The sequence below is a fragment of the Ciconia boyciana genome, chromosome 12 (genome assembly GCF_034638445.1).
Source record: "Ciconia boyciana chromosome 12, ASM3463844v1, whole genome shotgun sequence".
NCBI classification, from domain to species: Eukaryota; Metazoa; Chordata; class Aves; order Ciconiiformes; family Ciconiidae; genus Ciconia; species Ciconia boyciana.
The window spans coordinates 24,537,941-24,565,582 of record NC_132945.1 but is presented as its reverse complement, the minus strand read 5'-3'; the positions used below and the strand labels follow the sequence as shown (position 1 = coordinate 24,565,582).

Genomic DNA, 27,642 nt, shown 5'->3' with positions numbered 1-27,642 from the left:
CGTCATATTGATTTTTGGTGTCCGAACCCCACGGCACAGGGCTTGCGAGGCGTGGATGTGCGCGCGAGAGCTTTCTTGCACCAGGGCCCGAGGGGAAACCACAAGCAGAAGGAGCAGGGGGAATTTTGGGCTGCTTAGAGATGGGCAGAGGGATCAAGGGGAATTTTGGGCTGGCCGGCCATGGTGCTAGGTGGTGAACACCAGGATGTCCCCTCCTGGGTACAGATGGGGTGATGTGAGCAGCATCTCTTCCTGCTGTTTCTCTCTCTCCCCTCTCCTTTCCTTGGTGGCAAACCTCTGCATCGCTTACGGTGAACCTTTGGGCTCAGGGTAGCACTGAAGCATGTTTGGCTTTGATCTTGTAAAAATAACAATTTGTGAGAGGCGGTAGGGGAACGCTTGTATCAAACGACCCTTGGTATAACTTACTAAAGATATTCCGTGCACCCCTGGGGCTCGCCACGCTCCTGCTGCTCCAAGTCAGCACGTGCGTTTCAGAGCCCGTCAAAAAGCTGGGCTCGAGGTAAAAGCACCGCTCCCTCTGTGTGCCGGCGGAGCACCCACAGCATCGCTTTGCTCACCCCAGTGCTCGCTGCCTTCCCCCTTCCCTTCTGGCTCTGCCCTTCTTTCTTTGGCAGTCATTGATTTTTATTTTTATTTTTTTTTCTCTCTTTCCATTGAGTTTTGAACAGAGCTCGAATTAATGCGGCCGATTCTGTTCCTCAGTGTCAGCAACAACTCGTCATCAGGGTCGTTTTTATCCCGCGAGCGGGAGGCGCTCGGTCTCGGCTGACGCGCCGGTAGGCGTGCGTGCCCGGCGGAGCAGCGTCTGCCGACGGTGTCGGAGGGTTGCAGAGGCTGGGGGTCTTCACACCAAGTGCTGCTGCTGAGGTTTGTCCCTTTGGGAGGAGGAGGGCTGGGGTGCAAGCGCCTTTCCCTGCTGCTGGGCTGGCACAGGGGCTCCGGATGGCAGCCAGCGGGCTCCCACCGCCCCGAGCCGTGACCCCGGCGAGGATGCGGGGGCCGCAGCCGTGCGCATCTCTCCCGTGTTTGTCTTCTCCGTGAGCTGTGGGGCTGCGTCTCTCGCCCTGCTCGTCAGCTGGGAAGCGAAAGCGGGGCGGCGTGGAGCAGCACGTGGGGATGTGACACCCGTGGGTCTGCAGGCACCCGCAGCGCGGGGGGCAGGTCACGGTGGTGCAGGTGGGTGCTTTGCCCGCATCTCACCTTCTGCGCAGACTGACCTTCAGCAGCAAGGGTGCCCACCGGCCGGCTGGCACCCACCTAAAGCCGCTCGTCCTCGCCGTCGTGCCAAGCGAAGGCACCCCACGGGCGCGCAGGAAGAGCGCTGCGTGCCTCCGTGTGTTACGCAACGTGAGAAATCCCACACAGGCGTTTCCATGGCAAAAATGTTTGTTTTTATGTTACTGCGTTGTTAAACCGCTGCTTCTTGTAGTTGCAGCCCTGCCCAGGCACTGGCTGCCGGGAGTTTCCCCAGGGGCCGGTGCGAGCGTGGCCGGGGCCGGCTGGCCCTTGGGCACAAGTGACACGGGGCTGTTTGTAAACCGTGTTAATATTTTATAACTTTTATATTTAGGGAGCTAATGAGCCTAAACAAAGCAGATTTTAATCTAATCAGCTATTCCTCGTGCCACGTCAGTCCTGGACATCAAAGCGAACATCAAAGTGAGAGGCATGAAAGGCTTCCAAGGCAGCGCCGGCTGCTTCGCCCAGGTGCATCTCGAGAGCTTCCTCGTCCCTGCTTCTGCTCCAGCCTGGCTTTTGAGGCTCCTCTCAGTTATCTCAGATCTAAAGGACGTTGTCCCAGCAAGGAAAACAAGATTAACATAAGAACAGCCCTCAGGAACAACGCAAAAGGCTGTTTAAACTTTTTGCATCTCTGCGCCTCAGATGGCGGCGAAGCCGGGCGCTCGCCAGGCGCGCGGCGGCCGCTCCGAGGGAGGTTGGCCCAGCGGTGAGCGGCTCTCGCGCTGCCCTGCAGAGGCCGTTGGGGAGCTTCTCTCACCGAGCCTTATTTTTGAATCCTTTTCCCGATGTTGGTCAGGCCCCTGTTCAGGTCAAACAAATCCTGTTCTTGTCCTTCTTTTTTTTTTTTTTTCTTTGTGTTTTGCTGGCTGCAGGAATCCGTGGATGAATCGGGGAGGTGAGAGGTGCTCTGCTCCCCGTGCTGGGGTTGCACGTGCAGCTGGGAGCGTCGGGCTCTTACGGCGAGGCAGCCGCTCCACCTGGAGCGTCCCGGCAAAGCAAGGGACCGGCCCCGGTCCGAAGGCAGTTTGTAAGGTTTTAAAGCACGGGCGCCCGAAAGGAAGTGCCGGGGAGCTGCCCGTAGCTGCAGCGCTGGTGACGGGAGGTGTTGATGGCCGTGCGGCGGGAGCCCCCCGGTCCTGCCAGGCTTGGATCGCGGAGGGGAGCCCGGCAGATCCGGCTCGCGGCAGGGGAGGGCTGCCGCAGAGTGTGCGAGAGCTGCCGGGCGGGCAGCCAGGAGCGTTTCCTCCCCGCCGCTTTCCCATGGCTGAGATGGGCTCCAAGGCTTGAGAAAAGCGCTGGGGGCCGCAGAGAGGAAGCTGTTGGGAGCCTTTGCGCTCCTCGGCTTTTTTGGACACAGCTGCTTTTCCCCTGTCTCTCTTGGGGGGTGGGGGTGTGCATTTAAAAAAACCCCAGTGTGTGTAAATATATGTGCAAGGCTGCATTTGGGCAGGCCTTGATAAGGTTGCTGCAGCATTAACATATCTAAATATCCAGTTGCTTAATTTTATAAGCCCCTGGAGCTGGTGCAGGGAAGAGCTCAAGATCTCTTCCAGGCACTTGCAAATCCTATTTCAGGCAATTAGGAGGAGATGGTGCGATAGGCAGGGACCGGTGCAGGCATGTCGCAGCCGGGCACCTGCGTGATTTGCCATTTGCAGGCGCTGGAAGCAGCCGTCCGCCCGGGGCGGGCAGGCAGAGTCCCCCTGCCGTGGCTGCCCCAGCCAGCACCGCTTACAGGTGAGGCTGGAGCCGGCCCCAGGGCACGCCGCGAGCACTGGGAGCGCTCGGGGCCCTGAAGCCGCTTGGCAGGAGGAGGTGGGTCAGAAAATACCTGCAGAAGGTGGGACCGCTCCCGGGCTGCTGAGCCGCGGGCGCTGGCTGGCCCTGCTGCCACCTCCCCTGCCGCCCACGGGGACTTCTTGGGGCTCGCGGCAGCCAGAGCCTCTCCTGCTGCTGCTGGCTCATCCCATCCGCGCGCAGGTTACAGCCTCTTGTGACAGCGTTTTTCCTCTTCTCCCCAAACGGGAGCCCGTGCGCCCTGCCGAGGTGTTTCTGGGGTGGAAACTTGGCCGGGCTGGGCACCGTGTTGCCTTCCGTCAGGTCCGCTCGTGCAGCAGCGCCGAGGGGAGGGGGTTCCTGCCGGGCTGTGACAGAACGGGGCTTTCCCCGCGCCTGTGCTGTGGGGGTGGGTGTCGCAGCGGGCGTCCCTCGGAGCCTGACTCGCCGGGGCCGAAGGAGACCTGGAGGCACCACGCGTGCGTTGGGCGCGGGTGATAAGGAGAGGCTGAATGCCATCGGCTGCCTGCCGTTGCTTCGGGCTGGCGTGGGGCAGGGCTGGGAGGGCTGGTATGGCAGGAGAGGCTCTGCTCCCGGGGCTTCGCTGGCGGAGGGAACAGCGTGCAGGTGCAGCAGGGCTGTGCTGCCAGCCTAGCGAGCGGAGGGACGGGGAGCCCTCCTCCAGGAGGGCCTGCTCCCGTCTCCTGATGCTCTTAATGGGGTGCGCTGAAAGGGCACGGTTACGGACTGAGGCTCTGCTACCCAGGCCTTGACTTTGGGGGCTGTTTGGTGTCTGTGGGCAGCAGAGCAATGCTTAGCTCTCAGACCTGGCCCAAAGTTCATCGCGCAAAGCTGGAACTCATCGGTTAATGGGAGTGGGATGCAATCACGCCCGGTGCAGCGCTTCTTGTGAGCAAACAAGGTGAAAAACGCTCTGTAGGTTGGCGAGGGACTGCTGGGGCTGTAGCTGAATTTGGGATCCAGGAGTTGTCACTGATGATAGCTGCAGGTCTGTGGTGGGACAGAGGCAGCGACATGCAACGGGGCTGAAACAACCGAAGAAGCCGGGGCAGTTGGATCCGGGGGATGACAGCGTGCGGTTTCCCCTGGGTGATTGCTGCTGCTGTTTGTCTCTTCCTGACTTTGATTTAATTGGAAAGCAAAGCCCCGTTCCTGGTGAAGGCTGCTGGGATGTGGGCTGGAGAGAGGAATGCGCTTTGGGCTGGGTCTTTGGGCTTGGAAAAAAGGTGACTGCTTGGGGCTGGGCACCCTTGCTCCGGGATGGCGGCCAGTAGGTGAACGCCCAGCTTCACCTCCTGCCTCCGGGGTACCAGCACCGATGTCCCGAGCTGTTTTCCCTGAGGGCATCCCCCTCGCCAGAGGCCATCTTGTCATGAATTTGGAAAGAAATCCCCGGCCCGCCCCTGCTGTGCTTCCTCGGCTGGGAGCTCCTGCTGCCCAGCTCACGCTGTCCCCTCCAACGTGCCCTCCGGTGCGGAGCATGGCCCCGGAGGGCTCGGCTCCCACCGGCACCTCCCGGCTCCGAGCACCGCGCGGCCGGACCCTGCCCTGCTCCCTCTCTCCAGATAATTAAACGCTCCCTCTCCCCTGCGGGAGATGTTCCCAGCCGGTGTCAACCCAGAGCAGCGGCGTGCTAATTCGGAGCAGAGAGCAGCTCTTCAAGCGCTTCCCTCCACCGGGTCCCCGCGGGGAAGCAGCGGGGCGCGTTAATGGATTGCTGGTTTGCCTCTAACGCAGAGCAGAGCTGGGGGCAGCGGGGCTGCCGCAAAGCCCACCCCGTCCCCCTCCTCACTAATGAGCCCCTGCGCGCGGCTGTGGTGAAGCCGGGGAGGGAAGTGCGCGGTTGTTCTTGGCACCTGCCAGGCTGTCACTGTCTTCCCCTTTTGTTTCGGAGACCTGCCAGAAGCCGGCGTGAGATCTGGAGGTGGGCTCGTGGCCTGTGCCCGCTGCGGGTTCGGTGGGGTTTTTATTCTCTCGGATGGAGAATTGCCATCCTGTAACCACCTGTAGCCTGGGTGGAGAGGGAGCTCAGGGGCTGCCGGGCGCGTGGAGGGGACAGCGTTTGGGAGCGTGCCGGGACGCCGGCGGGGACAGGCCAGCGCTCGTGGTGCGACTTGGTGCTCTGCAAAACCGGAGCGTGGAAACAGTGCGAGAGCAGGTTTGGTCGCTTGCAGAGAGCCCGTTTCCAGCCTCGTGCAGGGGAGGAGATCTAAAAATACGAGCTTGTTTGCCTCCAGCTGGAGTTGATTTGGGCATCCCGGGTTGTTGCTGGAGTGCAGCGGAGGACAGCTGAGAGATGGAAGTTTGCAGACTGTAATTTCGCTGCTCTTCCTTTCCCGCCCCACTCCTAAAAGGCGACGGCTGGGAGGAACACAGAGCAGGAGGACAGTACGTTAGAGCTCCTGACCCACTTTGCTCAGAGTTTCCAGGACATGATTCACCTTTTCCCCTTCACCAAAAGGAGACAGGGCTGTGTAGCTGCTACAGGGGATATTTAGAGGTTTATCTTTGCTGTGCAGCAGAGCCTTTGTGCATGGGAAACCAGCACGGCCCCCTGCTCCTGTCTTGGGCAGCGCTCGCTAAAAGAAAATGAAATCATGTGGTTTCTCCTGTTTTTGTCTTCGGCCTTGCTGTCCAAGTCCTCTTCCCTGGCTGGGCTGGAAGGTGATGGAGAGGAGCTTGCTGCTGCCTCTTCTCCCTTCCCCTCCAAACACCTCTCCTGTCCACCCACATCTCTGGGCGCTGGTCCGAGCCAGTGGCTCGGCTCAGGTGGCCAGCATGGTGAGACGCTTCAGCCATGCCGGTGCGCTTGCATGAGCCTGGCTGGGCTGTAGCAACAGCGTCGGGGTGCAAAGAGTGTGGGGGTGTGCAGAGGTGATGTGTCTGACTCCCCCAGGCACCTTTCTGGGCGAGGAGAGCTGCCCGGGAGAGCCGCTGTCTCATGTCTCTGCTCTCCTCTCTCCCAGGTACCAGACCACCTTCCCTGGTTTTTGATGCTGAATCAGGATCGTTTTAACTAAAGATGGAAACACTGGAGTCAGAATTGACCTGCCCAATCTGCCTGGAGTTATTCGAAGACCCTCTCTTGCTGCCGTGCGCCCACAGCCTCTGCTTCAGCTGTGCCCACCGCATCCTCGTGTCCAGCTGCTCCTCCAGCGAGTCCATCGAGCCCATCACCGCCTTCCAGTGCCCCACGTGCCGCTATGTCATCTCCCTCAACCACCGGGGCCTGGAGGGCCTCAAGAGGAATGTGACCCTGCAAAACATCATCGACCGCTTCCAGAAGGCATCTCTGAGCGGCCCCAACTCCCCCAGCGAGAGCCGCCGCGAGAGGACGTACCGCAACAGCCCTACCATGTCCGTGGCCGGCGAGAGGATCGCCTGCCAGTTCTGCGAGCAGGATCCCCCGCGGGACGCGGTGAAGACGTGCATCACCTGTGAGGTGTCCTACTGCGACCGCTGCCTGCGGGCCACCCACCCCAACAAGAAGCCCTTCACCAGCCACCGTCTGGTGGAGCCCGTGCCCGACGCGCACTTCCGAGGACTCACGTGCTTGGAGCACGAGAACGAGAAGGTGAACATGTACTGTGTTGCTGATGACCAGCTCATCTGTGCCTTATGTAAACTGGTGGGCCGCCACCGGGACCACCAAGTGGCATCCCTCAGCGATCGCTTCGAAAAGCTGAAGGTAAGCACCCGGCGTGGCTGCGGCGAGCCCACGGGCGAGGTCGTCTGTGGGGGCTGGTGTTTGCTGAGGGATGGTTGTCAGAGCAGAAGCCGGTTCCGGATGTCCCAAGCAGCACCTCTTATTTAAGCCAAGCGACTCCTGAAAGATATGTGGGCTGTAGGATGCGGTTTGTGGGCTCCTCCAGGACCCTGGTACCAGGAGGCTGAGCTGGGTCTTGCTGGCACAGTTAGAGCAAAGTCTTTGCTGTTTTATTTTTCTCCTGCTGGGGTGTGTGTGCCAAGCCCAGGCATTGGACCTTCTCCCCAGACGGCCGGACAGCGAAACGTCGTTGGGCACTGAGGTGCCCTGTGGCCGTTGCCCCAGGAGTGTGGCTTTCACCCCTGTCCTGTGTGAGAGCTGGGGTGGCAAAGAGCGGCCGGAGGGACCCGTGAGCATGGTCCCCTGAGGCTGTTGTGCTCGGGCCGTGCCTGTTCAGCCCTCTCGGAAGATGGGAGCAGGATGGGTCGGGCTGCGGGCATTTCCTTTTGGAAAGCTGTTCTGCAGTGCGTTGCAGCCTGCAGCGCGTGGGAACCTTCCTGCTGTCCATAAAACCTCCCCTGCGGGCTTTACCCGTGCCTGAGGACCGCTGTGCCCTGAGAAGTGCTCTGGGGAGTGCTTGCATGTCCTCCTTGAGCCGGCTTGCTCAAAGCTTCTCCACTGTGAGAGAGGAGAGGGCCAGGCTCTGGGAAGTAACGGGTGATGGATGGGCTGGGAGCAGCCCTGCGGAGGAGGACTTGGGGCTGCTGGTGGGTGAAAAACTGGACGTGAGCCAGCAACGTGCGCTCGCAGCCCAACCGTGTCCTGGGCGCATCACCCGCAGCGTGGCCAGCAGGTGGAGGGAGGGGATTCTGCCCCTCTGCTCCGCTCTGCTGAGACCCCCTGGAGCACTGCGTCCAGCTCGGGGGTCCCCAGCACCAGGAGGACATGGAGCTGTTGGAGTGGGCCCAGAGGAGGCCACGGAAATGGTCCGAGGGCTGGAACCCCTCTGCTAGGAAGAAAGGCCGAGAGAGTTGGGGTTGTTCAGCCTGGAGGAGAGAAGGCTCCACGGGGAGACCTTATTGCGGCATTGCAATACATAAAGGGAGCTCCTAAGAAAGACGGAGGGAGACTTTTTACCAAGGCCTGTAGCGACAGGACAAGGGGCAATGGCTTTTAACTGAACGAGGATGGGTTTAGGTTGGACATAAAGAGGAAATCCTTTACGATGAGGGTGGTGAGACACTGGACCAGGTTGCCCAGAGAAGCTGTGGATGCCCCATCCCTGGACGTGTTCAAGGTCGGGTTGGACGAGGCTTTGAGCAACCTCACCTAGTGAAAGATGTCCCTGCCCGTGGCAGGAGGGTTGGACTAGATGGTCCTCAAAGGTCCCTCCCAACCCAAACCGTTCTGTGATTCTGTGAGGCAGTGGCGGAGCTCCCCTCTGCTTCCCAAGCACCCCGAACTCCTCCTCTGCCCTTCACCCTCCCATGGGATCTCAGCGCTTCACCTCTTTGCAGATGCCATCCCTGGAGGGGCTGGCCTGAGCGGTCCTCTGTGTCTCCCGGAGGGACCGTGCCAAGGGAGGGTGCCGTCTTGCGGAGAAGGTGGCTGGAGGCTGACCAGGGTTTGGAGGCTTCTGAAGATCCCCGCCGTGGTCCCGTTGCCCGGGGTCTCCCTTCCACTGCTTCCTGCCGAGAGCAGCGTTTCCCACAGCGGGGAGCTGCTGTGGTGGGGAGCCTCTTCTCTACGACAGCCCGCGTTTTCTGTCCTAACTTCCCGCGAGCTGAAGCAGCAGAAATGGGCAATCGTTCTCCAGCCCCCTTCACTTGTAGCACGTATCGATCCGAACTGAATTACTGTTCTGCTGCTCTTCAGGTAGGAGAGAGCAAACTTCCCAGGGATCCCTCCGGAGTACTTTGAAGCTCAATTTTTGTGCCGTGACTGTGGTTGTACTGAATATTATGTGAACCTGTATGGATGATGTTTGACTTATATAAAGTTAGAAATCCCTCTCCGTCCCTTGTGCATTCCGCATGAGTCTGCAAAATGGTTTTAATTCAATTTTTTTGTAATATTAAGGAAAATATAGCTGGTCCCATTAGAGGTCAAGCTGGTGAGGCTGTAACTGTGGCAGCAGTCATATTCCCATTATAACCCTTCTCGTGTTTCCAGCTGCTTCTTCCTTGGTCCTTTCTCCCTTAATGTTCTCAGCTTGTTCTGACCCCAAAGTGCTTTTCTTGGCTCTTTGTCTTGTTAATGTTTTGAACAAAATCGTTCTATCCACTCTTGTGTTTTTTAAGGGCAGAAGAAATACGTCTATCACTCTAGCAAAAATAGAGAAGACTTTTTTTTTTTTATGTGCAGGCCAGATTATTTTTGTTCCTCTTTTTTTTTTTTTTTTTTTCCCTTTCTTTAAAAACATACTGATGCCCGGAGAGAAATCTTCCTAGATGTCCGGTTTCCTGGGCTGGTTTCCCATCTGCCCTTCTCCCAAATCTCCCAGACCCGATGTGACAGACATGGGCAGCAGCAGAAGGAACATGCCATAGGATGTCCTGTACTTTATTTCTGTCTCCCCCCGTGTTCCAGCCACGAGCTCTGTCTTTCGGTAGGCGCTGCCAAATGGCGGTGGTGCCGGTGCGTGCCCACGAAGCGTCTGGGGTCCGTGGTGGCTGATATTTGCCTTCAGACCTTGATGCGCCTGTCTCGTCTTCGCATCATGCCTCACCTAAGCTTCCCCCGGTGTGCAGAGCAGCGCCAGCAGCCCGGTCCTTAGTCCAGGACATTCTTTTTCCATGAGGAAATGTCTCAATTAGCAAATTGGAAACCTTAGAAAGAAATGACCATGTATGTTTGCATGCAATAAAACCCGGGGATAGAAATTAAAACCCCTTTAATATTTTCCCCCTAATCCGGCCCGTGTCAGCTAGCCAGGCAAATTCATCCGAAGACAAAAACCCCTGACAACCTAAATTGCTGCTTCAACCAGCCAAATTTTGCAGGTTGCCAGAACACCATTTTTTTTTTTTTCCTTTTAAATAACAGTCTTAAGTGATTTTGGACAAGGAGGAAGCTCTCCTCTGCTAGAAACATTCTTTCTGTGCTATTCATCCTGCCCAGCTCCCCATTCGACTGCAGGAGCTGCAGCCGCACCGGGGAGCAGGGGCGAGGGGCCGCGATGCCTCTGCCCGCTGGTGGGAGATGTGGCTTTCGTCCGATGTGGCTTTCGTCCGATGTGGCTTTCGTCCGATGTGGCTTTCGTCCGAGGCACGGCTCCTGCGTGGGGGGACCTCAGTTACGTGTCTCTAATCCCTGCCGCTGGCTGTGCATCAGTTGGGCTTTTTTTGGATGGCTTTTTTCCTGATGCTCTACCTCCACTGCAAGAATTGCACAAGATCGATGCCGAGCTTTAGCGGCAGAGTCAATATTTGCATTAGTATTTTGTGTCATCTTTCTCGTACAGCCTCAGTCTATAGTTCCAACCACAACGCCCTCTCTGGCAATACTTGAAATCCTTGCAAGTGTCTGAAATACTTGAGATCATTAAAAACGCGCTGGGATGGGAGCGCTGGCAGGATGTGATGGAGCTGGCTGCTCCCTCCCGCAGCCGCCTTGCCCCCAGGCCTGCCCGCAGTCCCCCTGTGCCCCCCGGCAGGGCTCTGCCCCCTCCTTTCTCTCTTCAAGTCGTTAATCAGTGAGTTACGTTGCAGCAGCCCGCTCTTGAAGATCTGCGGTACGCTTGGGCGTCGAGCAGTGAGCAGTTGCTTTTAATCTCCGGCTTTGATCCCGTAGCTAGAGCGAGCTGGAAACGCCTTTCAAGTTGGGTTTTTTGATGGAAAATTGGGTTGTGAACCGAGTAACTTCATTTTGTCAAAAGGGCTGTGCTTTCCACAAAAATCTTTGGCGGGGAATTTTTTTTTCCTCTTTAGAAGAGCCGAATGCCTGAAAACCATACTGTTGTGTCTAAACCCTAAACCATCTCCCAGTGCTCCCCTTCCCCTCCGAGCTTGTTTTACATCAGAAATCTCTCGTGTGTGCCTGCAGCGTGGCTTTTGCATGGAGGCTCTGCAACAATCTGTCCGTACCACATTATACACCTCAAAAGTGTTTTAGGAACCATCTTTCATCCCTTTAACATATATTATGGCTTTTTATTTTGGGCATCTTCAACTCCACTTGTTTATGTTCTAAAGAAGCCGGTAAGCCTGAGCAGTTTTCCTGAACTGCGGTAAATCCGAGTCATGAACATCGCCGGGCTGAGGTTTTGGACCTGCCCTGTGGTTGCTCACATAGTGCCCATTGCTTTGGAATAAAGGAGTTCTTGCTCTGACTGTGCTGCTGTTTGCCAGCGCATAATTCTGCACCCGGTTCTTTCAAGCCCACGAGTTGGCTCGTCCATAAAAGCAGCTCCGTTTGCCGTGCGCTTCGCCTCGGACATCGGCCGTTGCCTGCCAGCTCAAACAGCCGCTGGCAGAAATGATGCAAACACCAGGGATGCTGACAATGCGGGATGAACCGCAGTTATTTTCAACCCTGGCTGTCCGACGCCGCTAGGTTTTCTGCAGCGAAAGCATCCACCTGTTTTTAAGATGGACGGAGGGGGTCTTCCCAGCTCCCCTCCCTTCGCGGGGACTCGCAGCCCCTTGTTGTGAGATGGGAGTCGGGAGCCTGGGTCAGGGAGCACCGCAATGTAAGAGGGGACCGTGCGGGAAGCCAGGCAGGACGGGGCGCAGGTCGAAGCGCTGGGGTCACCCACGTGGCACGGGAGCGTGCCTGGGAGCTTTCCAAAGCTGGGATGCCTGGGATGGATGCAGCAGCATCCTGCGTCCCTGGGAAGGCTCCACGTCAAGGGTCGTCAGCTACAGAGACCACGAGGGAAGGGAAAAACAGCTCTTTGGTAGGGAAGGGCTTTGTAACTCAGTGGCTATTTCCCAGCGCTGTGCTTAAGCGCTCGGAGAGCTGCGTATATGGGAGATGCAATACTTGTCGGTAGCGTCGTGCCAGGGGAGCGTGTGGGTGAGGACAGGCAAGTGGGTGATGCGAGAGGGACCCGGAGGGAGGGCAAGCGACAGGCGTGATGCTCTTAAGGGGTTGGATTTCTGCCTGTGTTTTCTGCTTGCTTCGAGGTTTCGGCGTTTGCTAGTAGTGACCTATTTGAGCGGGTCCTGCCGCAGTCTGACCCGCAGTGCCGAGACCCGTGCTGAAATATTAATGCGTAATCCTGTGCCGACAGAAACTTCTCTTCAACCAGAAGAAGTGCTTGCCTTGTGCTGACACCTTTTATTCATTTACAGCTGCGATGGGGAGAGAGAGAAGTGCTCCTTCCCTTCTCGCTCACCAGGCAAGGTGGCATTCACATTAATATTTACCCTGCTAGGAGAGTGCGTCAGCTCTGCTTCAAGCTGGCCTGCTCAGCCAGAGCCTTGAGAGAGGGCACGTGCTGGGCTCTTCAGGCAGAGACTTGGCACGCTCCTGGCTGAGGATTAATTTGGTGATATAATTACATCTGTGCAGAGCAGATGGCTCCAGCACCCGCTCGGCTTTGGGGCAGCACCCGTTCAGCTGGGAGAAGAATCAGGAGGCGCCTTCAGAAAGCGGACCTAAGTTAACGTTGCACGGTTGAAGGCATCTTCGTATCTCTTGTCCTCTTGCAGCTCACCTTACAGGTCGCTGGCTGCCCAAACCTCCCCGGCATGAGCTCTCGGAGGTCCTGGGTGCCGCCCGAGTGCGTCCTTTGGGGCGTGCGCTGCTTGGCGTGTCCTCGCTCAGCCTCGGGCTACCAGTCCTGCCGCGTTGTGCAGCCCTTCTTGCGGTGGTGAAGCATCCGCCAGCCGTACGGACCGGGCTCGCTCGTTGATGGCGTTGGCCTCCGCTTCCCCGACGCGGCGGGCAGCGCGGGCATCCTGATGCGCGAGCTCGGCTGTGGGTGGTCAAAGCGCATCGGGATTTTGGTGCTTGTTTTCCCTCTGTGTGTGTTCAGGAAGGGTCGAGATGCTGAACGCAATCAGTGCCAAAGTTGTCCGTCAGCTCGGCTTGCTGGCTGAAAATCAACATTAAAGATCGAATTAAAAATGTATGTAGATTAAGAGCAAAACTAATGGCTTGACCTAGATAAAGCGAGCGCCTAGGACAGCAGCGCATTATCTGCCGAGTAAAATCTCAGCCAATTATAAATTCAGATTGCTTGAAACTCGTAATTGCGATCCTCTCTGCGGAGCGCTGCCCTGCCCCGAGCCCTGCCTGCGCCGGCGGTGGCTGCCACCGTGCCGGGGCCGGGCGCGCGGTTACGCTGCGCGGCGACTCCCTGCAAGGGAGAGGTTACAGCAAGAAGGGATTTGGCTGAGGAGCTCTGGCTGGCTCCTCCCGTCCGTGATTTCTGGTGGAAGGAGTTTTCAGAGGAAAGATTTTGCCTTAATTATTCGCTGCTGTCCTTTGCTTCTCCATCTGCTCTGTTCCCTTTGCAGGAACCGGATAAGGGCCAGCTCAGAGGAGGCTTTTCCTTTGCTGTTGCTGAGGCTTCTGTTGATTGACAGGCTGGAAATACCCAAAAAGAAAAAAAAAAAGGCACATTTTGTAACCCTTTTATATCTGCTCTTTGCTAAGGGAAGAGCAATAAGCCAGGTGGAAAGCCCGTCGTCTGTTACGCTTCAGAGGGATGCGCTGCCTCCAGTGGGTTTGTGTGAGTGGGACTCCAGATGAAAAAGTCCCTGTGCCAGACAAATTGTATGCAGAAGGTTGATAGTTATTCCAAGGCTCTTAAGAGAGCGGTGGGATAGAAACATGAGGGGAAAAAAACTTCCTTCATGCTGCAATATAGGGCTTCTTCGCCTTGGGACTTGTGAACGTGTTCTCACTTGCGCTGTGTGAGTCACTGCGATTGCTGCTTAATTTATAATTTACTGTACTGCCATGGGGCTAAACTGAATTTTATATATATATATATATATATATTTCCCCCACACAAAGAAGAGTTAGCTGAGAACAAGGGTTACAATTGTGACTGCTGTGACTCCTACACAGAACATGGGGGGCTGTTACCAGCAAAAATACAGAAAGCTCTGGTTGAGTGGTAGCTCTCGGCTCCTTTCCTCCTAGCCAGCAGCAGATACGCTTTTGTTGCCTCTCTTCGAGACCCACTTAGAAGGAGACGTGAAGCCGGCTGAGGCTTGCTTCAGACCAGGTTTGCAGTGGTGGGAGTTGCAACCGCCCTGCTGCTCTGGGCACCCTGGCCGGGCGACGGGGGGTCGCCTGTGGATGCGGCAGCCCCGGCCGTGCTGGCAGAGGGGGTTTGACACCCCCGCCCCGGCCCTTGGGGGCAGCCCTGGCTGAGCCACCGTTCGAGCCCGCTTACAACGGTGGCAGTACCGGTGCTTACAACGATGGCGAGTCCATCCCCTCCTCCTGCCCACCTCCTCTCCGCGGCCACGCGGGAGATCAGGCGCCTGCACCGCAACCTGCCGCAGCTTTGGGACTGCGAGCTGGGGTCGCGGCTGCTGGGGCTATCGACAGGCGTTTTGGGGCAAGCAGGGCCCCCGCCTTCACCGGCCAGCCTGCTCCTCAGCCTTCAGCCTTACCTGCTCTTTCTTTTGTTTTCTGTGCACAAGTCCAGGCATCTCTACTCCCCAGCAAGCTCCAGAGGCTTTTTAGCATTGGTTTCTTTCTCCTAAGGCAGTAGGTGGTGGGGTTTATCTCTGGTTGCGTTGTAATCTAGTGGCTGGTTATAAGAGAGATCTCCGAGCAGCGGAGACCTGTGGTCCAAAACAGTGTCCCCATCGCAGGGTTATCATTCCCATCGCTTTGTTTGCGGTGACAGCCAGACGCCTTGCAAAGCAGCAAGTGCTTAACTGATGTTGAACGCATGCAGGAGAGCATCTCACCTTGTCCCTGATGCAGCTAAAGGCATTTGATCCTCTGCCAGGTTCCCGTGTCAAGTGACTGGGCCTGGCCTCCGTCTAGCAGCTCAGCGTGCCCTTTGGATGCCGTGCAACGGGAGTCAGTCATTGCTACGGCTCGGATGCCAAAATTGCAACCAGTTGAGGACCCCTTAATGGGAAATTGCGAAAGGTCCCGCTTCACATCTGCATGAGCCAAGGCCGGCTGCAGCCATGCTCAGCCCCACGGAGGGGACGGTCCCTGGGACCTGGCGTGCTCTCCCCATGGAGCTGGAGGCCGCTCGGACGCAGGGAAGCTCCATGCACTGGAAGTTGTAGCCGTGGCAATAAGGCTGGCAATAAATAAGGCTGAAAATAAAGCTTGGAGCTGTGGCCCTGCTTTTTTTTGTTTGTTTTTTTGCATGCCAGTGGGAAGCGTCGGCCATGCACGGTGGTCTCCGTGTTGGCCGCTGCCCGGGCGTCGCAGAAGCCCCAGGATGCAGGAGGAGGCTCGTGGGCTGGGGCTGGCGTCTCCTCCCCGCGGCAGCCTGGGCTGCCCTTACCGTTTTGCTCAGGACAACACCCACCGGTGCGTGCAGCGGGAGCGTGTCACCCAGTCGGCCGCCGCGGGGAAGCGTGTGCGGGTGACGTGCGCCGGGGTGGGTGCGAGCGCAGCACCGCTTCAGCCGCAGCATTTACCTACGGAGCGTGAGTCATACGGGAACACTGCATCTTCCTGGCTGCTTTGCCCCACGACAGAAGAGGGATCAAAAAGTGTCCCAGTGTCTGATGTTGCTCCCAATTTAAGTTTTCCATCGGCACGGAGGATGCAAGTGTTGGTAACTGTTTAATTACTGATTGTTTGTAGGTCATGGGGACCAGAAATTAGTGCTGAGTGCTGGGATCCTTGATTATTTTTTTTTTTTCCAGAAATCTACTTTTTGGGGAGGGTTTGGATTTTTATTTTTTTTTAAACTAAGCTATTACGGGTCTTGAGATAGCAGACCTGAGAAACTGCATTGGTTAGATTAATCTCTTGCTTTTTCCAAAACTACATTCACATCCAAGCTGATTTCAATGTTACTATCTCAAGAGCAGCTTGAGCTGGAAAATGAAAGTGCAAAGCTGTGCAAAAGTCACTCGATGACACTGTGTTTGGGATGAGACTAAAGGATTAATCTCCAGCCTTCGAGTCCTGCAAGACAGCAGGCCAGAACTGAAGTCTATGGAAGAAGCAAGATGGTAAGCAGATGGAAGCTATTTTTAAATAACAAGCATCACCTTTTATTAAAGTCCCCCTCAAATGCCTTAATTGCAGAAGATGGCTGGTGGTCAGTCTGTTCCCCTGTTGCATCAGCCTCAAGCAGTTGGAAGTGAGGAAGGTGATGGTTAAGGATATGAATTAATTTCACCTTTTGGGGCTTGATAAACCAAAATTCATGGTTCTTATCAGCTGTATGAGCGTGGAGACGGCGGGGTGTGAAAGCTGAGGGGCAGGGGATGCTGCGGGCAGGGGATGCTGCGGGCAGGGGATGCTGCGGGCAGGGGATGCGGAGCTCGTGGGGGCTGGTGTGCTCGGAGAGTTGACTTGTTTTGGGAAGATCACGTCAACAGGGAACGTGCCATTGAAATCAAACCGTGGTGGGCAGACCTCGTTGGGAAGGGGAGAGGTCTGCTGCTTGCGCTGGAAGGTGGCGCCTTGTGAACAGGCTCGTTTGGGGAGACAAAGTCCATTTTCTCTTTTAAAAAAAAAAAAAAAAAGCTTAGCCAGCACTTTTGGAGAGCGTAGCCCTGCTTTCATCTCTTGCGGCGCGGTGGGATGGCACTGCTGCCCCGCGAGGGAGCACGCGTCTCGAGGGAGCAGTTCTGTCCCCCTCCCTCCCGCCTGGCACCCGGAGCCTTCCGCTCACCGAAACAACCGGCAGCTTTGCCGGAAGATTAATATTCCTGCCCTGAGTAGCTGTTGTTTAATATTCAGGATATATTGCATTATGGGCATAATGAATATTCAAGAGCGTAAATTAGCATAGCTCAGTTAATTACGCTCTGCGTGCAATTGGGAAGGCACTGGCTCTCGTTAGGCCTGTGCTCAGCTATTCGCGGCGTGTACTCTCGCTTGGAAAATGTGTCCCAGCAATGCTCGGTATCTTTAAGTGATTTGGAGAATCGGTTGTGTGCACTGGGGTGAGCGTCATATGAATGTCTTAGCAGGCTTGAAGTCATGCTCTGAGATGCTGAATATTGCTATTATTATCACATTAGACCCTTAAATAGGCTTACAGGTGTTATTAAGTGATTTTACCATGACAGCTGACATGCTTTTTTAAAAAACCTGATTTGAATATCCTATCAGTGTAGTTCGATGTGCCCTTTTATAGAAATTAATGTACAATAGCAGCATGTCTGCTGATGATAAAAATCCTCCTGCACTGGGAGTGGAAACAGATCTTGGACCCTGAGATGAGGGATGTGTGGGGTTACCTGCTCCATCCTTCCAGCAGGCTGCGGGCTGCTCCCTGGGGTGTCCCGGCTCCGGCTTTGGGCTTTCTCCTTCTCAGCGCGCTGGCTGCAGGGAGACCGTCCCACTGCTGGAGGGTCCACATTGTCCGCTGCGGAGCTGAGCACGTCCCATGGAGCTGGCAGGCTCCAGCTCGCGATGGGTGCTGTGACCATTCGCTTACCTTAAAGGTCTTTTCCAACCTCAATGATTCTATGAAGGGCTGGTGGGTCAGCCCACCTCGTTTTGATCTTCATCTATAAGCAGGTATGTCCGTGACGAGGAAGGCAGAGGTGTGTCCCCAAAATCCCTTGAGCTGGCTTCCAGATGAACAAGTTCTTGCACCTCGATTGTTTTTTCAGAGCTCCTGGCTGGCTGGTCCATAGGAGGCCGCATCTGTAGCAGCTGGAGAGCCCTGTCCTCGCAGGGCGTCGTGACCGTATCATGCTATACGATGTGCAATGTAAGCCTATAGCTTCTATGCTGCCGATGTGTAACGTATAGCATCTAGGTCAGAAGATGGGAGCACCGCCATGGGCCGTGCAGCTGGGCTGGAGGGCAGTGCTGGGCTAGCACTGAGAGCGAATTCTTGCTTACTAATTAAAGTAATGAGGCAGCCAGCCCTCCTGACCTGCCTTTCTCTCGTGACGGTGCTCTGGCCGTACGCAGCAGGACTGGGGCTGCCTTCAGACGCCTGAAGTGTCCGTGTGAGCCGAGTGACTTTGGGAGCTGGGGAGCCGATGTGCCGGTTTTGGGGCGTAGATCGATGTCCTTGTCTTTGCTGCTTGGAGCAAACGGAGTCTCAGACATGCAGAGCAGCGATGTTTCTGATCGTTTCTCTCTCTAAGGCACGGATTAGGCGTCTCTCCTGCTCCTGCCTGTTGCCTTCCTTTTCTTTGGTTGGTTTGGGAATGTATTTTGCTTTGATGGGAACCTGCCCAAAAAGCGTTCGTGGGAGGGATATCTAGCACCGTCACCTGCGTGCCTCCCCGCACAGCTCCGATCGGTGGCTCGCAGCGCCCGATCCCGTCAGCCTCGTGCAAGCAGCGCTTCGTTCATCGTGCCCTGGAGACAGAGCCCGGGCTCCCACGGGGAGGAGGTGCCCGGTGGCCGGAGGTGCGGGTGGCCGCGCGGGCTGGGACGCTCCTGGCATGAAATGCCTTTTTCACCTGTGAAAGCTATTGGATCGATCGGCTGCATCCTGCCATCTCCTGCCAGCACGGCCCTTCCGCAGCCCCTTCCGGGCGCAGCTGGCTGAGCGGGAGGAAGGAGCCGCGTTGGCAGCCTGCGCTCGTTGGAGGGAGGCTCCAAGCCTCACCCGTGCTGCGATCTGAAAAGCGACCGGCCCGGCTTCCCGCTCGTCCTCCGCATGCCAATACCCCTCCCTTCGGGGACGGAAAATGCATGGCTCGGAGGAAGCACGCTTCTTCTGACGCAGCTTGTTTGCGTCCGCGGCCAGCTGGCCGCAGGACAGGGAGGGAGGTTTCGCGGTGTCCCCCGGCTGAGCAGCCGGCACAACGACTTTCAAGGCACATCTGGTTGCGAGGGGCCAGGATTTGGGCATTTTCATTTTCAAAATCGGCGTGATATGCAGCCGAACCCTTGTGAGCCTGCTGAGCCCCTTTCCACTCCTACGGGCATCGCTGATTTATGGGATAAGCTCAGAAAATAATGTGCAAAAAGGCGTGTGTCGTCTGGGATGTGCCAAAGCAATAAATCCAGATTCCTTCCTTGTTTCTCTAAAGGGCTTTTGGGAACCAAACATCCAGCATCCAAGAGGAAACGTGCATGGGCTGTCTTTCAGCGTGTGCTGTTTGGCTTTATTTATTTATTTTTATGATGACGACGATTGGAAAATAAAGGTCACGAGGCGAAAGAGCCCGATGGGTACGCCCACTGCTGCTCTGCGTCCTGGCAGTCGCCTGACGTTTGTGGTGGAGTGATCCATAAAAATCCAGCCTATAATGTCAAGCATCAAAAAACCAATGCCCCCTCTTTGGCCTCCCAAGGAAGGAATTCTGTCCTGCCTGAAGCTCTCCCAGTACTATGAAGAAGGAGATGTTTCCGAGAGCAGTGGTTCAAGGGTAATGGGGTCTGCAGCGTGGCGCCTAACCACATTGAAAGCTCTTTCTAAAGTGTATTTGTAAAGGTTTATCTCAAAATAATTTACCCTGAGTACTTCCATACTGCTTAAAATGGTATTCTTCCCGGATGACTGGTGTGGGGAACCGTTTTCTGTTAACACTGGAGGGAAGTTTGTGGGTTTATTGGGTGCAAAAGTTTAAAGCTGGATATTCTCTGATGGTATCTGCAGGCGTAAAACTGGGCAAGGGTCTCGGGGAAGCCGTAAGCCCCGTAGCAGTGTCCAGGGACCGCTACGTTTTATGAGACTAATCACTGTGTTAAAGGCGTGAGAGTTTAAATCGGAATTTCTTTTCAGCCACACCTAGTTTCTGACAGCAATGCCTTTCTTACCAGAAACTCCTGATGCTTGGATCCTCGGCAGGAAGCCAAGCAGGCTGGAAAATTGAAAGACGCGTAGAGACGGTGTCGTGGAGAAAGGAGCTTGGACCGAGGGGTACCTATTTTAGGAACGCTGTTTGCAACAGGAACGTACTGACTTTGTTTTGAATGCGCAAGGCGAGGACAAATGCAGAAGGTTATTTATGCATCTGAGGGGTAGAGATGGGAGGTAGGAAACACGTGATGGCTTTCGTTGCGTTCTCCCAGATGCTCTCAGGCACTGGCACGGAGACCGCGGTGGGTGGTGTCCTCCAGAGGCAGGGCCGGTGAAGGAGATGCAGCTGCGGTTGCTGCTAATTGTTGGGCCATGGGCTGAGACCTGCACCCGCTCTGTTTCCAGAGAAGTTATTTATCTTTCCCGACTCCTTAAGCGCCGCTAGAACTTGCACCTTGGGCAACGGCCTCTTCCCATGCTTTGCTGATGCTGGTGCACATCGGTCAGTGAGATGAGACCTGCTGCAAAAGTTGCAAGAAGCTATCTCCTTCCTGGGACACCTGTGTCAGCTCTGGAGGCCACTAGGTCATCCCCATGCCATCCATCCCTTTCCATATGAAGCTGACAAGTCTCAGCTGAAGCTCCATCATGGAAAAAATCATAAACGCCACTTGTCCGACGTGCCGAGCGCATGACGTGCGTCGGCAGAGGACTTGCAAAGAGGCAGTGCTGGGTTTGCAGGCGTGCATTGGTGCTGCCTGGGCGAGGGGGAATCTCTTCTGGCCCGTGCCTGTCCATCTCTGCAGTCCACCTGAAAAGCAGCCGTGCAAAGATGTCAGCAAGAGCCGTTCAAGCAGCTTAAATTGGTTCTCCCAAGGCGGCGGCTGGCTCAGCTTTTAACTCTTCCTGCACTTTGATCTGACAAGCATTCACTAAGAAAATTAGCTGTAAGGTCTTTTGCTTTTGTGAAGCCCAGGCGGTTTGGAGCATGAAGCGTGAGCCGCGAGGACCTGCTCTCCCCAGGCCTGCTGTGACGACGGCTGCTGCACCACCTCCCTGGCTTCTCGCGCGCTTGGCCTGGTCTGCTTCTCGTCTGGGACTTTGATTCCCCCTTAGCGAGCAGAGCTGCTGCTGGGAGCGGGGACGGGTGCTGGGGTCCTGCCCAAGCAAGGACTGGGGGACCGGGCTCCTGGAGATGACCGTCTTCGGGGGCTGCAGCCTGGAGAAGTTCTCTATTCCCCTGAAGCCTCCTGTTGCCTTGAAGAGCCTTTTGAGTTGGAGGAAGAACTAATCTTTGCCAAGATTGTTTAAATTAATTTCTTAAGGTTGTAGGCATGGCTGCTGTCCTAGTCCCTCGTCCCTGGCTGTGAGCCCGCTCTCGTGGCCGCATGGTCCGTGCTAGCTGGACGGGCTGTCCTCTGCCAGCTGTACTTTGGGCCGCAACCCGCTCCAAACAGCTTATGGTAATTCAGCCTCCTACTCCTTGCTTGCCTGTGGCAAGTTCTTAATTGCTCTGCCTCAGTTTCCCATCTTTAAATCAGTGCTATGCGAGACTGGCATTTGGAAGAGAGAAGACGGCTGAGAGGAGCCCCTGCTGAAGGGCGATGCCATCTCCTGAGCTCAGAGCTCAGCTGGTGAAGGGAAGAGCTATTGATTTTTCTTTACCTTGTTTTCAAATGGAGTTGTCAGTTTTCCAACTAAACGTTATGTGCCGTTAATGATTTGCTGTCTCAACTTTTGTTTTAAAGTCTTGCTGTTCACCTTTCTAGAAAAAGTGAAGCGTGTAAGAGTCGGCACCCAGGAGGCATGCTGGAGGGCAAGATACTTTCCACCTCTTTGCGTCGTTTGTTGTCAGCTCAGAAAAAAAAGAGCAATATTATGCAGGAAGGCAAAGAGGGGCTTCATTTCCTCATTGGGCGTGGAGACCTTTGGGGCTGCTTTCTGTCTCGTGGTCTCTGGAGAGCACCAGCTGTACTGGAGGTCCTCCGCGTGCACCAAAGCACATGTACGGATGTGTCCCCACCCTTGGCGATGCTCCTTCTGCTCTTCCTGGGTTGAGAAAAGTTCAGTTAATTCATCATTAATTAAAGAGAGGGAGGGTCTTGCCTTCTCCTTCTCTTGATGCATCTTGTACTCCGTCTTCTGTGTCTCAAGCCCAACCTATAAATGGAGGCCAAATCAGACCTGTCTGGAAGCCGTGAGCGGGCAGTTTGGGTGGGATAGGGCAGGTACACGGCCACACCTGGAGCAGCACGGCTGAACCTGGCCCCATCCCGGCAGCCTGGTCTGGGAGAGTCTCTGCTGTTCGCTCTTGGGCTGCTCCTACCAGCCCGTAGCATCGCTTCTGGAGAGCAGCCAGGAGGATCTCAGGGAAACCCAGCACTTGCTTGGCAGGCCTTCCACGTGCCTCGTTGGCCCTTCTGTGGAGTGTTGCATGCCTGAAGAAGCGATGACTTTTCCTCCGGTGTCTCCAGAGGAGCTGATGCTCCTGCCGGGAGGAGGAGCGGAGAGCACTGTGTCCCCTCCCGCGTGGGTGAGGATGCTGCCAGCATCGGCTTGAACTTTGCTTCTGCTGGGATTTGCCCTCCTGCGTGGCCGGGCTCTTTCCCCAGCCCCTGCGTTTGCGCCGTGGCTCAGGAAGCATCGATCTGCCGACAGAAGCCAAGGGGTCACCGTGTCTGCTGTCCTCAACCACCCCCTCCGCGTTCGGAGGCTCTGGAAGCTGTGGGACGCAGGCGAGCCAGGAAGCCCGGGGAGTTGGCCGCCTCTCCAGGGGCCACGGAGCAGCACGTCCGCTTCCTCCACCCGAGATGCCTATGTCCGCTCGCAAGGCGAGGCTGGGCTCTGCCTGCTCCTGCTGCCGGAGTGTGTGTTTATCCGGAGCGGCTGCTCCTGTACGGGCTTCACGCTGGTGTGATGCTTGGCAAGTTGCCGCTTTGATGCGATCCCAGTGACAAATTACTCCTCGGATGCTCGCAGGCTTCCCGCACCGTCTAAATGTCAGCTCTTTGCAGTGCCTCAGAAGCAAAGAAGATTCGCATCTGTTATGATTATCTTTGCAATGCCACTAGGTTTGAGGGGGCTGGTGCTGTTCCTTCAGGGCTGGGGCTCTGGAAGGGTGGTGGGGTTTTTGCTTTAATCTTATAAGAAGAAAGGGTGAATTTTAGGATTTTGACCAGAGCCCGGCTACAGGTGATGTGTGCAAGGCTGAAGGGACCGGGTGCACAGGAGTTTTCTCATCCCCAGCCCCAGGCGGGAGCTGCAACGCTCCAGCTTGTCCCCCAAAGAGGTCGGAGCTTTTCCCGTAGGAAACATCCTCGTCCTTCCCATCGGGGCACGCACACGGGCATTGCTGGGGACCCGTGTGGGAGCTGTGCTGATGCAAATGAGCGTCGGTTGCTTGGGACCGGAGCGGCACTCAGAGAGGAATCCCGTCGTCTGTCCGTTGGCCTGATGCTTCCCTTGGAGACGAAAGGCCGGTTATTTATTCCTTGGTCTTCACCTCTTGTTTTGGCTTTTCTTAGACGCATCTCCCGTGCTGGGCACGGGGGGTCTGCTCCGCTGGCGGGGAGCCGAGCCCCACGGCGCAGCCTTTCCCCACCAGCACACACCCGCATGGCTCTGCCGGGCTGCGCTGGCCGCTTTGCGGGTGGCGAGCGCTCCCCGGACCCGCAGTTTGGGCGTCCTGGTTCCTCTTTCACCATCTCATCACCAGCTCTCTGAGCCCCAAGATCTAACTCAGTTGTAGCGTAGCTGTTACCACCTAGGAGAAGAGAAACAAATTCTTTTCGTGAGCTCGTTTGTTTGCCCGTTCTTCCCGATGGAACGTGAGATGAGGCAGATGCATCGAGTTTTCCTCGCTGCTGGCTTGTAGTGGTGTAGTGGCTCATGCACCCAAAGAGGAGTAAATCGGGATCTTGATTCTTCGTTGCTTCCTGGACGCCGTCATCTTCAGCGGCAGGGATGGCATTGGCGTTGCGGGGAGCGTCTGCACCTTTGGCTGCATCTTCCTGCAGCTACGGGTTGGCACGGCGGTGCCGCCTTCACGCCGTGTGCTCCGCGAGCTGGCACGGCAGGGACGTGGCACAGGCGCCAGCAAGCCGCTGTCCCCGTGGTGCTGCTCTGGCAGCTCCGTGCAGCGGTCGGGCAGGATGCGGTCCCTGTGGCGCTGAGGTAACTGCGTCCGCTTGACACCCCCAGCCAGAAGCAGCCGCAGGGGATGCGCAGGGGTTGCGTGGCCACTTGGAAAAAATTCACATTGAAATTTAGGATGGGGAGGAAGGTGAGGGAGGGCGGCACAGCCCTGGGGCAGGTCCCCAGGGAGGCCGAGGGCTCCATCCTCGGCAGGGACCCCCTTCGCACCCGTGCCGCTGCAGTGCCGCTGCGCTGGGAAGCCCACGCATCCGGCCAGGGCAGGGTTCACTCAAACCCTTCTGCGTCATCCCTTGCTTAAAAACTAGCCTTCCCGTTTAATCTAACGCCACTTGATTCTTAAAGCTGTGATTTTTAATTTGACAGTGTTCCTTGTCAGTCCCAGCAGGAAATATGTTTGGGACCAGTTGGGAAACAGAGGGAAAAAAAAAAATCACCAGAAGGTTTTTCACTTCTTTGATCTATCATTTTTATTTTTATTTTTTTTTTAACAGAAAGCACAGCGAGAGAATGAGTAGTCTCCTGCAATCTGTTTGCTGCTCTCTGGGTATTAGAGGATGACACCAGCTGGGCTGGTAAAAAAAATCTTAAAAAAGAATAATCCCAAACCCACATTAGCAATTAAACGCGTCACTCACTGAACTCTGGAGTTTAATCAATTTATCCCCTTTTTCTCTTTCTTTCTTTTTTTTTTGTTTCTCTTTCATTTTGTTTCTGAACTGTGGTCCGAGGCCGTGCTAGCCGGGGGTTGTGCATCAGACAGATGCCGAGTTATTTTATATTCCACTCAGGCTTAATTAACGCAATACATAAGCGCGTTGGTGCCGCTGTGGCCGCGGGAGCGTGCTGTAACAGCAGGGCCAAAAGGAAGGGAGGAGGCCAGAAGGAGCGGATCAAACCCCCTGTTTGGGAAGCAGACGGCCGAGGCTCTCGCAGCGCTTGCCACCGGCGTGCGGAGCTGGTGGGCACCGTCCCCGGCTCCGCTCCCGCCGCGCTCAGCCGGACTGAGGGCAGCGATGCGCCGTGCATCCCCCGGCTCTGCGGCCGGGCAGGGCTCCGGAGGGACTCGCGCTGCCGGTGCTGAGCCGCCTGCCGGGACGGGCTCTGCCGCGGGTGCCTCCGTGCTGCTCGCGGCCCTGCGCCGGGGGCTTGGCCGGGTCCCCGCAGCTCCCGGGGCTGCAGACCCTCCCTCCGGGTGCGGGCATCGGCGGTGGCGTGCCTGTATCCTTCAGCTGCAGGCAACCTCCCTTCAAGCGTATCTGCCCGTGGGTGACTTCTCCAGCATCTCTTTCTGAACTGCCAGGGAACCTCCCAGCCTTGCAGCCTTTACCCTGAGAACTGCCGGGGTGGTAAATCCCTGTGGGCCACGCTGGGCTGTTATAGGGGTGCCTGCTCCCTCGCCAGCTGGGCCAGGCGGCCGTGGAGGGACGATGACAGCCCGTGACAGCCCTGGCAATTTGAGGGCATCACCTCTCCCCGTGCCTGGAGAAGCAAAACCCTGCCCTCGACCCGCTGGCCTGACGTGCTGCAGTTCAGCGTCTCTTCGGAGCTGCCGCTTGCAAAGAGGGTGAAGCGGGGCCGGGAGCAGAAGAATGGTGCTGTGCCAGAAAGTCACCAGCCCAGCGCTTCGGGGGCCGTGGGAGCTCGGGTTGGTGCACGGCGGCTGCTGCCACCCCTGGAAAGCCTCGCGGAGGGCAGGGAAGGACGAGCAGCCCTGTTTCGCACTGAAGCCCGGGTGCGTTTCTGTACGTGCACCCCGTGCCAAAGGTCCTCGTCCCCTTTCCCAGGGCCACAGAAGCGAAAGTGCAGAGCGTTTCTTTGCTTCTTTTAATATTAAGCGCGTGCTTCGCTCTCTGGTGCGGCTTCCAGGCGCGACGGGGGAGAATGAGGCTGTTCCCGGTCTCTCCTCCTTGTTCCTGGGGTGGGGTGGTTTTTCCTACAGCTGCCGTCTGCGCTGTCCTGGATGTAAATGAAAATCCCCTGCGCTGCTGTTGTGAGCCAGGTGCCGCTGGAGAGAGCGTCTTCACCGGCCGGGAGTGCTTTGAACATCCCCCAAAATGGGCTCCGAGGAAATCAGGGCGGCTTCGTTTTCCGCGTGGAGGGAAGAGCGGATGAAAAGGCGAAGCAGCGCGTCTGTGGGGCGGCTCTCGCCGCCGGGCAGGTCGCTCTCTGTGCTGCTTGGGAGGTGGTTTCAGGATGGATTTTCATTTGGGTTATTGCCAGGCGCCTGGCTCTGCCTCTCCTTCACCGCGGCACATGCCAGACTGCCCCGGAGCCGCTTCGGGTGCGTTGCTGGTTGAGTCACAGCCGAAAGCAGGAGGTGCACGTGCGTTGCTGTGTGGGTTATTTTGGGCCCAGGCTCTCCCTCTGAGCTTTTTTTGGGCTTCAGAGAGGAGCATCCTTAAGCAGAAGGTATCCCTTGGCAGATGGAAATAAAAATGGTTATTTCTGCTCATGGAGGCGCTGGATCAGCTCTCCCTTGGGTGACGACTTCTGGGGTGATGGCGAACGTTGGCTTGATGACACCGCTCTGATGGAGCACAAGGTGAACGATGCCTTTGGGTCAGAACTCTGAGCGTGGGGTTTCGATACGCTGAATTTGTACCACTTGCTGCGAGGGATTTCAGTTAGAGCATCTCTGTGCATCCCAGGTGGGATTTGCTGGAGGACACACATGCTTGGGGATCGGTGGGCTCCTCACACGGGAACCCAGACCTTCCCCCTGAAAGTCAATGTGGGCCAGTCTTTCCAATAAGCCGTTGAAATGTCCCATTTTGGCATGCTGAAGCCTGCCGGCGCTGCCTTCCTCTCATCCCCCTGCTGCTTTGCAGCCCTTATTTTGATGTTTTATCCTTTGCTGCAGGGTTTGAATGAGTTCTGGAGCTTCTTCAGCCTGCTGGTAACAGGCAGCCCCCGGTGAGGTGTTGCACTCAAGCGCATCATTGAAATAAATTGTCTCATAAATTATCAATGAAACCAGCTCCTCTGCTCTAGTGTTGCTCGGTGGTGTCCCTACAAAGGAAGCCGTGCGGTTTTAATGCAGCAGCATGGACAAAGCCCCTCTTATGTTGGACCAGAGCCTTGGGAAAGGAAGACGGAAAGCTGATGTGGGAACCACCCCCTTTCCCACCCACCTTCCCCCCATCCCCTTTGCAAGGGGCTTGGCAGCAGGAAGGAAGGAGGGAGCTTTCTCCAGCCTCACCTGACCCCGGCTCGGACGGCATGGGCCAGGCTGGGTTGTTTTTCCCCCCCTTTCATCAAAACTCAGGTTTGAGCAGAGCGGGAAGGTGCTCTGCTGCAGAGCTGCTCCACCGCGGGCGGCCGGGGCTTGGCCAGCCTGAGCAGCAGGACAACAGGGGGTTTCCACATGAATATGCAGCTATTTTTTGAAAGATAGCAAAATATGCCACCCAAAGCAGTACGGTTATGATCCAGGTCTAGAACCACCTGCATTTTTATCTTTTTTTTTTTTTTTCTTTTTCTTTTTTTACCAACGGGCTTTGCCAGGAAGCTTGTTGGAGCAGCATGTGCTCTTGCTGGGAGGAGCCGAATATCTCTCTTGGGTGGAGGACGCGTCCTGTGGAGAATTGCTGTTAGGACACACAACAGTTTCTGGGCATTTATGAATGAATTGGTGTCCTTAGCCTGAGTTCATTTGCATGTGCAATGGACCCTTTAAAACCAACTTAGGGGTCCTCTCCCTGTCTGAGTTTGCCTCGATGACGAGGTGATGCAGAGTCTTCCCTTCGTGTATGATGACGGGATGAAGGCGTTCGCTGGGAGCGGCGAGGGTGGGGGGACACAGGGTGCAGTCTGGGGAAGCGTTACGGCGGGGGGGTGGCCGTGAAAGCTGTAACGATTTTAATTGCATATTGCCAAGGAGGAGAAAGGAAGA

General features: G+C 56.4%; 1 protein-coding gene across 2 annotated transcripts in view; it reads left to right on the top strand.

Annotated features, from left to right (window-relative positions):
* MID2 (midline 2) overlaps window positions 1-27,642 on the top strand; it is a 118,491-nt gene that overhangs the window by 20,088 nt on the left and 70,761 nt on the right. For both annotated transcript variants that reach the window (XM_072876629.1, XM_072876628.1), the window contains exon 2: window positions 6,030-6,751. In XM_072876629.1, the coding sequence (XP_072732730.1) occupies window positions 6,086-6,751 (666 nt within the window). In that variant the 5' untranslated portion in view covers window positions 6,030-6,085. The remainder of the gene's footprint in view (window positions 1-6,029; window positions 6,752-27,642) is intronic.